The 11,349-nt window shown below is 51.7% G+C and overlaps 1 protein-coding gene across 2 annotated transcripts; it reads right to left on the bottom strand.

Annotated features, from left to right (window-relative positions):
• Positions 1 to 406: 406 nt before the first annotated feature.
• CYP1A1 (cytochrome P450 family 1 subfamily A member 1) lies at positions 407 to 6,287 on the bottom strand. 2 transcript variants are annotated; one of them, XM_070430288.1, is made up of 7 exons: positions 6,197 to 6,287; positions 3,396 to 4,281; positions 2,531 to 2,657; positions 2,354 to 2,443; positions 2,137 to 2,260; positions 1,904 to 1,990; positions 407 to 1,768 (listed from the first exon to the last, which is right to left on the bottom strand). In XM_070430288.1, the coding sequence occupies exons 2-7, from the start codon at positions 4,251 to 4,253 to the stop codon at positions 1,483 to 1,485; spliced, it is 1,572 nt and encodes a 523-aa protein (XP_070286389.1). In that variant the 5' UTR covers positions 4,254 to 4,281; positions 6,197 to 6,287; the 3' UTR covers positions 407 to 1,482. The 2 variants fall into 2 exon arrangements, with proteins under 2 accessions (XP_070286389.1, XP_070286399.1); XM_070430298.1 differs by having other exon boundaries at positions 3,417 to 4,281.
• Positions 6,288 to 11,349: the final 5,062 nt, after the last annotated feature.

Below are 11,349 nucleotides of genomic sequence, written 5' to 3'. Positions count from 1 at the left end.
CCTACCCAAGGGAAACTACCTTCAAGGAAGACTATGCACAGTTGTCCCCAAGACCCAGTAATCTTTCCCACCATCCCTCACCCCAAGGCTCTGGACCTCACCCTCCTATATGTATCTGCCTGATCACAATGAGTAGGATAATGTGTTTATGAGTCAGCAACTTGGGAGGCGCTCGAAGGCAGGGGCCATGTTTTACTCACTTTATACCCCCCCAGTGCCTGGTCCAGAGAATGCTGTTAATTAATGTGTGTTCTGTCCCCAACCAGATTGTGAGCTGCCTGAGAAGAGTGGCTTTACCTCCTATCCACCTACTTTTCTTCTCCTACAGTAAAACTAGACACAAGATTGAGAGCAGGGTGGGAATGTAGATGAGCAATGGTTTAATTCAAGATTCAAAAATCTCCACTTCTGCATAATATCTTTATTTAGCTCAGGAAGATGTTTCCTACACATTTCTAGATATGTGGATATGAATTTTTCTATCACATTAAGTTAGTTGTTTTTAAGCTTTTACATACTGTATAATAAATGCAAACAAGTACAATGCAGGCTAAAATGAAAAGTTCCTTGTATACAAACATTTTAAAAAGACATGTTAATACAGGGTATAGAGAAAGGAGACCAATAGAAGGTGATTGAATTACCACCCCCTAGTTCCAGATCTGATCCTGGTTCCTCGATATAGGACTCTCTCTGCTCTTTGCTCTTCTAAGACCCAAGTCCCTAGCTCCTCCTGGATAGGAACAGAGGCTGCCTAAGGCCGGAGGCAGCACTGTTCCTGTCTGCAGAAAGGAAGGGAATCCTCCCAAGCACATGTGGTCCCAGACTCATGTGGTCAGATTCTTCAGCCTTGTTCAAGTTGGGAGCCCATCTCTGTGCCAGTATCCTGGGCTGCCTCTTCCCTTCACTTTCGATGGTTCCCAGTTGTCAAAGAGATTGGACAGGCCCTGGTGTGGCTTATTCTAAATGTTTCTCAAGCCAGTCAGCCCCCACAGAAAGTCAGCTAGATGCTGGGCCCAGGGACTTCCAAAGAGCTCCAGAGGGCTGAGAACCTCCTAACCCTATCAGACCTCCTTGCTCAAGCACTGTATCAGAAGGTTCCATCAGCTCCTACAGTGTCCACTGTCTGCATTTAGTATGCAGAGGGGGAAAGTCCAGGGTCGGGTATAGGCATGATCCTTCAGGATTGCCTGCAGCTACACAGCAGAATATCAGCCAGTCCAATATTTGTGGTTTTCAAGCCAAAGCTTAGACCTCCCTGGGCCATCCCCCTGGCCTGTCTGGGCAGCCAGGCCAAGGAGACAGTTATGGGCCTTACTTCAATTGGTATACCTGACCAGGACTGGTGGAAGGGACACGATATGGAAGGTAGGGGGTCTCATTGTGGCCCTGTGCTTGACTTTACCTCCATCCCCAGTACCACCAGAGACACAAGCCTGAGTAGCTTTTACAGGTACAAGGCTCTGCAGGGCTCTCAGCCGCCTAAGAGCGAACATGCACCTGGAAGTGCTCGCAGTGGGCATGCTTCATGGTCAGCCCATAGATGGGGGTCATGTCCACCTTCACGCCTGGTGGTATGCTGAATTCTACCTGCTGCAGCATGATGGCCAGGAAGAGAAAGATCTCGAAGCGGGCAATGTTTTCACCAATGCACTTCCGCTTGCCGAGGCCAAAGAGAATCACCTGCTCACTCAGTGCCTTGTTGATAGTGCCATTTGGGGCGAGAAAACGTTCTGGTCGGAACTCAGATGGGTCATCCCACAGTTTCCTGTAATCAGAGCGAGTAACTGAAGAAGCAGCTCAGAAGCAGGAGGTTGCACCCCAGCCCACAAGAGTAGGGGATAGGCAAATGGCCAGGGACAGCAGGGTCTGAAACTCAGACGAGGGTGGAGTTTCAACTTACTGGTCATGGTTGATCTGCCACTGATTCACAAAGACACAACGCCCCTTGGGGATGTAAAAGCCACTCAAATTTGTGTCTCTGGTAGTACTGGGGAGGGAAGAAGCTCAGTTAAGCTCAGGGCCACAATGAGATCCCTCTACCCCCCATACCATGTCCCTCCCACCAGCCCTGATCAAGTGCATAGACTGAAGTAAGGCCCAGTATCAGATAGAAGTAGTTCCATGAGGCCTCACCTGTGGGGGATGGTGAAGGGGACGAAGGAAGAGTGTCGGAAGGTCTCCAGGATGAAGGCCTCCAGATAGGGCAGCTGCGGTCTGTCAGAGAGCCGTGGCTGCCGCACCCTCCCAATCACTGTGTCTGCAGGGCACAAAGGACCAGACAGATGAAGGTGCCTCCCATACCACGGCTGGGTCCCCTGCATTGAGCACTTTGAAGGAGGTCACCACCTACCGAGCTCCTCCTGGATCTTTTTCTGCACACCGGGGCTTGTCACCAGGTACATGAGGCTCCAAGAGATGGCAGTTGTGACTGTGTCAAACCCTGGCCAAAAAAGAACAGAGGGAGAAGCTTGGTGGTTGATGGGGTGGGGCAGTTGAGTATAGGAAAGGCAAATGGGGTAGCTCATACCAGCTCCAAAGAGGTCCAAGACGACACTAACGATCTTCTCATCTGACAGCTGGATATTGGCGTTCTCATCCAGCTTCTTGTCCTGACAATGTTTGATCAGGCTGTCTGTGATGTCTCGGATGTGGCCCTGAGTACAGAAGGCCCACGGGTGAGCAAGATCCCAAACCCAGACCTACCTCTCCATCCAGATCTAGTCTCTTACCATCCCTAGTATCTTTGTTCAAGAGATGACACCCCCACTCACACACCCAAGGCTGCCATCCCAGCTTCTCTCTGCCTGACCAAGGCTCTCCCCTGCCCCAACTCAAGGGAAATCTGACAGACAGAGTCTGATACCATTATCATCTGGATGTGCTCTTTACCCTTGTATATATCTATTGATTTCAGAGAGGAAGGGAAAGGGAGAGATAGAAACATCAGTGATGAGAGAGAACCATTGATTGGCTGCCTCCTGTACACCCCCCCACAGGGGATCAAACCCACAACTTGGTCATGTGCCCTCACCGGGAATCGAACCATGACTTCCTGGTTCATAGGTCAACGGTCAACCACTGAACCACACCGGCCAGGTCTCTTTACCCTTTTCTCTCCCATGAGGCCAGGAGACTAACTTTTTAATTCTTCCTAGTCCCTATAACTGGTCTAAGGTACAGCATGGACTGGCTATTCAGTAAATATTGCTGTCTGTTAGAAGGATAAAAGGACTGGTCAAGAAAACGTTCTATTCCCCTCCATGGATGGAGTCCTGTCCATTACTAACTTCAAAATTCCAGGGTGAAGGCCCCTGAGAGTCTGCCAAACCCCATGCTGCTCCAGTTATCACTGACCACCTGACCCCTGACCCTACCTGCTCCTCACCACCCACCTGCCTCTCCCGAGTCTGTACCTTCTCAAACGTTTTATAGTGTTCCTTAACCATCTTTTGCATGAAGATGTAGAACTTCTTATTCACGTCCTTGAAGATACTCAGGGCAGAGTTGGGCAGGTAACGGAGGATAGGGAGGAAGTCAACCGGGTTTCCGGAAGCAGCCACCTCCCCGAACTCATTACTCAGGTTGACTATACTAAGTAGCTCTTGATCATCATGGTCATAGCGCTGACCAAAGCACATGGCACATATGACGTTGGCCACTGACACCACTACATACCTGTAGGGGTCAAAGTGTCCAACCCTTGCCATTAGCTCCTGGAACTTGCTGATGAGGACCTCAGCCTCCTTGCTGACATGCTCCTCCAAGTAGCAAGAAGATGAGGAAGTCGGGTCTGAAGCAACAGAGAAACTCTTCAGTGCATTTTGGGCCAGACGCCGGCGGGCAGCCCACACCGGTCCAGAGTCTGGGTTAAAGGTCATGCTCTGTCCACCAGAGATGAAGGTGAAGCTGTAGAGGTCAGGCCGGCCCTTGAAATCATCGCCCTGCCGCACCAGAGCCTGCCGGATGGTGTCCAGGCCACTGAGCACCAGCACAGGTGTGCAGCCAATGCGGATCTCTAGCACGTCCCCATAATGCTGGCTCAGTCGTGACAGCGCCAGGTGTGGGTTCTTCCCCAAGGTCAGCATGTGTCCAAGCAGGGGCCAGCCCCAGGGCCCTGGAGGACTCTTCAAGCCTTTGGGGACCCCAGGCCTCCAGGCTCTGAACATCCAGAATACTAGGCAGAAGGTGGTGGAGGCCAGAAGAAGTTCTGTGGCCGAGATGGGGATGGAGAGTCCAAATACAGAAAGCATGATCAGCGTAGAGATGGCAAGGTGGCCACTGAAAGGTGGGCAGGAGGGAAAGATCAAGACATCACATAGGGGCATAGGAGGAACCCATGTCCTAAAGTATCAGCATGCTGATTAAGAGAAAACCTTATCTAGAACTGCTCACAGAGCATGAAGGGGAGGAGGAGGTGGGAGAAGCTATTGAGCTGCCACTGTGTGCCAAGAATTTCCATATTCTTCATTCAGTCCTGGCCACAGCCTATGAGGTAAGCTGAGGTAAGGCTCAGAGAAGGTAAGTAACTTGCTCAAGGTCACATAGCCAGGAAGTTTTGGATCCACATGTCCAACACAAATTATTTAATTCCAGAACACCCTCTCTTATTTGTGCACCAGTTTAAAATAGCGCTTTCCCACGTCACTCTGTGATTTCCATATACACCTGCACTATTATTTTCTTCACATTTTTAAAAAATCAACTTTAAATCTACCCACTTACCATCATCCCAAACAATCATATCTGTGTGAAAGTACAGGTTTGATTTTTCCCCCGAATATATGTTAAAATAAACACATAATTGATATGCATCACCTAAATGCCCTTGAGTAATACTCACCACACTTAGAGAAACACTGCTATTGGGAGAACTAGGCATCATCCACTCCTTTAGCCTCATTTCACATTTGGGGAAATTGGTCTTCAGAGGGTGCACTGATTTGGCTAAAGTTACCCAGCAACCAGTGACTGAGCTAGGATTCAGACCTCTTAGCAAAGTTCCCTGGGAGATTTTCAGCTCCTGTCATAGCTACCTCCCTTTGAAGAGTGTTCCCAGAGCCCTCAGTTCTATCCTGCTCAACTCCAGGGTCTAGGGTATCCTGCCAGACCCTCGAATAGGGTGGGAAGGGAACATGGGATAAGAAGACCACTGCCTAAGCCACATGGCTCTCAGCCCCAGCTCTCTATTTAAAAGCAGCTGGAGACCAGTTAGATTAAGGTCCCAGTCACAGAAATCTAGGCCAGAGTCTTTGTTGGGCTCAATGCTTACTGGAGAGCCATTCAAGATGGGGAGGTTGGCTATATGGTTCCTACCTCAAGTACTATAGCTGTCTGTGTAGGGAGGCTTCCTGGAGGAGCTGGATCCCAAAGCACACATACAAAAGTCCTGGCTCCCTAAGTGAACTGGGAACACTGCTAGGCCTTGGTATGCCATGGTGTCCCCTTGCACACATTGGGTGCCCCAAGGACCTCTAGCCATACTTAGTAAGATGGTAGGAGCCCAAGAGATACATGACGAGTGAGTTACCAAGGACTGGTGGTCAAGCTCCCTGAAGCTGACAGTCTCTCACACTGACTGCTCCCCAACAGACGCCAGAGAAGACAGTCAACGGGATAGGGAAGGCCTCTGGGCAGTGCCTGGGACTCTTGCTCAGATCTCTTGTCCAAGTCAGCACATCTTGGCTCTGACAAGCCATGCCTTGGGAGGGTACAGCCAGCCAGGGGTAGCTTTTAGATAAGGCAGGTACAGCTGGTAAGAACACAACCTGCCCCCTCCATTCACCCTGACCACCCAGGGAGAAGCCCTCCTCATCACACAACCTGAGGAGAGGCTATATATGCACCCAGCTTAGGTAAACTGTGTTCTTATTCCACATAACCAGGTGACTCCGATGGGGAAGGCCCAGGCATTTAGAGAGCCTTTGGGGGATAAAGCTGGAGTCTGGGTCCTGGAGCCTGAAAGGGGTCCATCTGGATCTAGAGTTCTGATACTAGCTGTGGGACATTCAGCAAGTCCTGCCCTTCCCTTGGCCTTAGTTGCCCCTTTAGGGAGCTGGACTGCTTAGTCACTAAGGCCACTCCTAGCCTTCTTTTTTGAGGAGCTAGATCAGTGACTACCTAGGAAGACCTGGAGGCATTAAAATTTTCCTTCTATTGGGAGGGGAGGGGCAAGCCAGAAGTCCCCAGCACTCACCTGTGGTTAGGTGCTGAACTGAGCTGGGAAGAGTTGTCTCAGAAGCCAGGACTCCAAAGATCAAGGAAGGCTCCAAGCAATTGTCTGTCACCTTCAGGGTGAGGGTGAAAGCACAACCAACTTTATAGGCAGCTTGCGCGTGGCCACGCCCCTTGGCTCAGGGATGCAACTCAGGGAGGGGCGGCATGAGGGGGAATAGTCTCTCTAGGGTGGATGGGAAGTGGGGGAGCGGAGGCACAGGGACAGGTAAGAACCCACTATGTGGACGCCTCTTCCAAGTGCCGGCGCGTAAAAGGGTGAGGGCTGGGGACACCTGGGGTCTCCAGTTCCAAGGTACCCCTTGGATAGCGCAGAGCCCAGGTGAGGCGGGGGTTTGGGGAGAAGTCCCAGCACAGCCCGAAAAGAGGGTATGGGGACCCTCTTTCCCGGGCATGGGGACGCCTCACCCTCATTTTTGTACCCACTGGACCTGTAAGTGCCTCCCCTCACTACTAGCGGACCGAGGCCAACCAGCAGGGGCGGGGCTGCCGGGTGGTGACCTCCTTTTCCCGGTTTACTGAGTCCAGGCTCGCGTGAGAAGCGCGGCGACCCTGCTCCCAGGTCACCGGGGCCGGAAGGCCAGCGGCGCCGATGGGCTGCCCTTTCCCCCACCCAGCGTCCCCAGAGCCCAGGCACCTAGCAAAAAGGTCCGCGCTCCCTGCCCCGGGAGCGGGAACGGAGAACGTGCGTTTTCTCCGAGCGCTCACACGTTGCTCCGTACCGCCTCTAGGGGCCACCTCCCGCCGGGACCCACCCGCCCTCGAAGTTCCCTCTCGGCTCCCGGGTTGCTAGCCCTTTGGCCGGGCAGAAAAATCAGGCGGCGAGGGAGGCTGCTTGGCTAGCTCTGGGTGGGTGAGGAAGGGGTTAGAGAGAGGCCCTGGGGAATGGGCAGGGGAATGGGCCAAGAGACTGAGGACTGGGCGCCGGGCACAGACACCTCCCCAGGCTAGCGTGCGTGTGTCTGGAACCTCCCTCCAGGGGGCAGAGATCACGTGGCCCATCCCCCGCTCCACTTGGCCCGGGGTGAGGTGCCCGGCGGTTGCGTGAGAAAGCCTGGGAGTCCCGCGCAGCCATCCAGCTGCTCATCGTCGCTGCCCTGGTGGGGTCCCGGCACAGTCACGCGAGGGGGGAAAGGGGAGCCGGGGCGGGCTCTTACAGGGTGGAGGGAGAGGAGTGGCGGAGCCTGGCAGATGTGCTATTGGATGTGGAGGTGGGGCGGTGCAAAGGGCCCAGGTTTGCGTGCGGAGCTGGGCCTTTGCCTGCAGGCGGGCGCCTGCGTGTATCCGTATTTTTGGTCCACGCCTGTGGCAGGACACGCAGCCCCAGTGTCGCCCGGCTCGCCTGTCTGGCTGCTTCCGAAGCTGTCCTTGGCCCCGGCCGAATCCTCCCCATGTGGTATGTCCAGGCACAACCTGTCCGCAACTAACCACAATACCACCTCCCCGCCCGCCCCCCCCCCCCCCCCCCCCTCGCCCAGCCATGCTCCCCTACCCATCGAATGGCACCACCATCCCTGTGCTGGCCCAGGCCAGAAAACAGCTACATCCTGGCCCCTGACCTCCCACTTCGCCAGATGCCACTTAATGCATTGCACAAACATTTCACCAACCGCCTACTATGAGCCAGGCACTGTTCTGGGTGCTGGCGATTGATGTGCAAGTGAACAAACTGACAACTTCCTGCTCACATGGAACTTAAATTCTATTTTGATGGTGGGAGGGGGGCAGATAAGCACAGAGAATATCAGAGGGTGACAAATGCTACAGAGAAAAAGCAGAGAAGGGGTAGGAATCACATGGGGGCAGAATGCAGTTGAAAATAGGGTGGTCAGAGAAGTCCTCACAGAGAAAATGACACTGGGCAGAGATAGAAATGTGGAATCAAGAATCAAGGTGCACAGATACCAGGAGGAAGAGCGCACCTTGGAGAGGGAACAGCACGTTCGAAGGCCCTGCACAGTGGTTCTTGAGGGAGGGGCAGTACCATGGGCACTGGAAATGTACAGTGTTTTGTGACTGGGAAGTTCTGCTGAAATTTAGTGCCCCCAAGGGGAGGGGATGCTCATGGGACATCCCTGCCCCAGGTGCAGGGAGCACCCTGTTGAGAAAGTGGAACTTCCTGTGTGAGATGGAGACACTGTAGAGTCTGAGTCAGTGAAGGTCACTCTGGCTTCTGTGCTGAGAATAGGCAAGGACACATTTCTCTACATCTGTCCAGCCCCACTGCCACATTGTCTTGTAGGTCCTCATCATTGCTCCCCAGAGTATTAACAGCCTCCAAACCTAGTTCCCATTTGCCTTTTACTCCCCTCAATTCTTTTTCCAACCTGTCGAAGCCAAAGTGGTCTTTTCAAAAATGCAAAATCTCATTCCATCACCACCTTGCCCCTTCATTAGCTCCCATTTGGGCACAAACAGAATCTTTAGCAGAACCTATCAGGCCTATCAATCTCTACTTCTAATTTCCTCTAGTTTAAGTCTCAACTAACCACCACTTCCTCTGGGAAGCCCCCCTGAATCCTCTCCACAGCAAGTTAGGTGTCCCCTGGTCTGTTCCCAGCACTTCTCCATGGTAATTCTCAGAACACTTGACCCTTGCTATGACTCCGACCCAACCTGTCATTCCTTCCTCTATGCCCAAGCACAGAAAGCCAACCTGTGGGTAATTGATCTGATAAGCCAATTTCTTGCAAGATATTAATAACTGGTAAAGGAGTTAAATCCAGCTGTATTATGCCCTGGCCAGTGCTGCTCAGTAGTTAGAGCATTGCCCTTGCACTGAAGGGTCATGGGTTCGATTCCCAGTGAAGGACACGTACCTGGCTGCAGGTTTCATCTCTGGCCCCTATCGAGGTACATTCAGGAGGTAACCAATCGATATCTCTTTCACATTGGTGTTTCTCTCTCTCTCTCTCTCCCTTCCACTCTCTCTAAAAAAAAATCAATGGAAAAAATATCCTTGGTTGAGGGTTAACAACAATAAATCCAACTGTATTATGACCAGGGTGATGCTGAGCCCAAAGTACTGATGCTATAATGGTGGAATTTAGGCAACAGAACAGACAGGAGACAAGGGAACTATTGCTGGGCTTCCAGTTAGTTCATCCAGCATTGTTCCATTCATCCCTTCCTCTACATCTATGGCTCAGCCCACAAAACATGATGATACCCAAGAAAGCTCTGCCCTTCAATCCCAGTTGGAGCAAGAGCCACAGAGGAGAAAGAACCTGCATGGAAGCTGTGACAAGGAAGTGGGGAGGAAAGCACTCCCAGATTCCTCAGCCTACTCTGTAGCCCAGTCTGTCCTTTGGCTCCGAAGAGTCCACACCAATTCCCAAGCTTTAGAGAATCACAACAACTTGCTCATCAGGACTAGAGGACCACCTGCTGAGGCTCCTGACCAAGGATCCAGAAAACCTCTTTGTTTGATAGAAGAGGCATTGTTTTGCTCACATTCTCTAAGGGACTCTTTTTAAAAATATATATTTATTTTTTCTTGATTTCAGAGGGGAAAAGAGAGGGAGAGAGAGATAGAAACATCAATGATGAGAGAGAATCACTGATCGGCTGCCTCCTGCACACCTGGGCATGTGCCCTTGACCGGAATCAAACCTGGAACCCTTCAGTCCACAGGCTGATGTTCTATCCACGGAGCCAAACTGACTAGGGCATCTAAGGGACTCTTGATCCCAAATAAATTCATTAGCTAATTAAGCCAATTCCTTTCCCACTTTTCAGCTGGAGAAACTGATACCAGAAGGAGAAGGCCCAAGGATATATGGCAAATCAAAGCAGAGTCCAGAGCTCTAGCCTTTGCTTCCAGGCCAGGGCTCTTCCCACTATGATTTATTGTCCCAGAGTACCAGCAAAACACTGGGAAGCCAAAGGGGTACGGCCTTAGGCCCTGGGTCAGGGCTCCCATCTCCCCATACTCCTGGACATAAGTCTGGTGCAATGAGGGTTAAGGAAAGCATTGCACTTCTCACCAAATCCTATCTCCACAGAACAGCTCCCCAGATGGTGGGGGTGCTCAGGAGCACTGGGCAAAGAAAGAGGAAGACAGGCAGGAGGTTAGAGAACCTTGGCCAGGAGCTGAATAGACAATTCTGGGTCAAAGTTTGCATGCCTTTGCGTGAGAAGCTCTTTGGCTGATTCCCTGGCGATCAATACCAGGAAAACAGAGTAGGGAGCAGAGACGGCTCTTGGCTGGGAGGGTAGATACTGCTGAAGGTCTTGACCCAGCAGACTGGTCCAGCTTAGAATCTGCAGTCAGCACCATTGAGGGCTATGTGGCAAGGGGATGGAGAGAAAGCAAAACCCACAACAAAGCTCTACTGCATGGTGGAGGCAGGGCATACAACCTATGCTGAATCTAGAAATACTTCAGGAGCTGTGAGAAGCTGGGATGGAGGGAGCAGGTAAAGGGACTCTGGGAGAGTGGGGGCTGGAGAAGCATTATGGAATATGAAGAGTACAGGAAGGACATTTCTGGCAAGAGGACAGGACATAACAAGAGCAAAGCATGGGAGTGGGAGGTTGGGTGAAGCTGTTTGAGAAGAATACAGTTTGAGTGGTTGTGTAGAATTAGGACTTGCTTCCCAATATGTTTTCACACACACACACACACACCAGCCACCCTCTATCCCACTTGACCTCTGAACCCCAAGCGCCTTCTCCCTCTTACCTTGGGAGGCAGGAGAGCCAAGAAGATTTGGTTTGCAGGATCCAGGGCTCAGTGTGGCAGTCCCCAACCCAACCCCAGCTCCCTGGCTCTTAGACTTGGTCTAAGCCTGTTGTCCTGATGTAAATATTAAAAGTTCCCTCTTTCACTCTCAAAAGAGTCCTGTCTTGAACATTCGATTATATGGTTATGCTAGTAACAGTGGCCATCTGAGTGGTATTATATGCCCAGCAACCATTCTCTCTTCTTCTGGCAATATCACTCCTGTTCTTTAGCCCACCCCTATTCTTAGCCAATAGGTTTGATGGAGCTGACCACACCCCAGACTCTACGGGTGCATGACCCAGGCCTGGCCAATGAGAACCCAACAAGGGTTTTTCTGAAATTGTTGGAAAAGAGAGGTTCTCTTTCTGCAGGGTAGTTAAGCTAATTTG

Source organism: Myotis yumanensis, unplaced genomic scaffold, assembly GCF_028538775.1.
Source record: "Myotis yumanensis isolate MYYU_CA2020_CCGP unplaced genomic scaffold, mMyoYum1.0.hap1 SCAF_1, whole genome shotgun sequence".
In the NCBI taxonomy this organism is placed as follows: Eukaryota; Metazoa; Chordata; class Mammalia; order Chiroptera; family Vespertilionidae; genus Myotis; species Myotis yumanensis.
The sequence above is the reverse complement of the archived record's forward strand: the minus strand, read 5'-3'. Positions and strand labels throughout refer to the sequence as shown.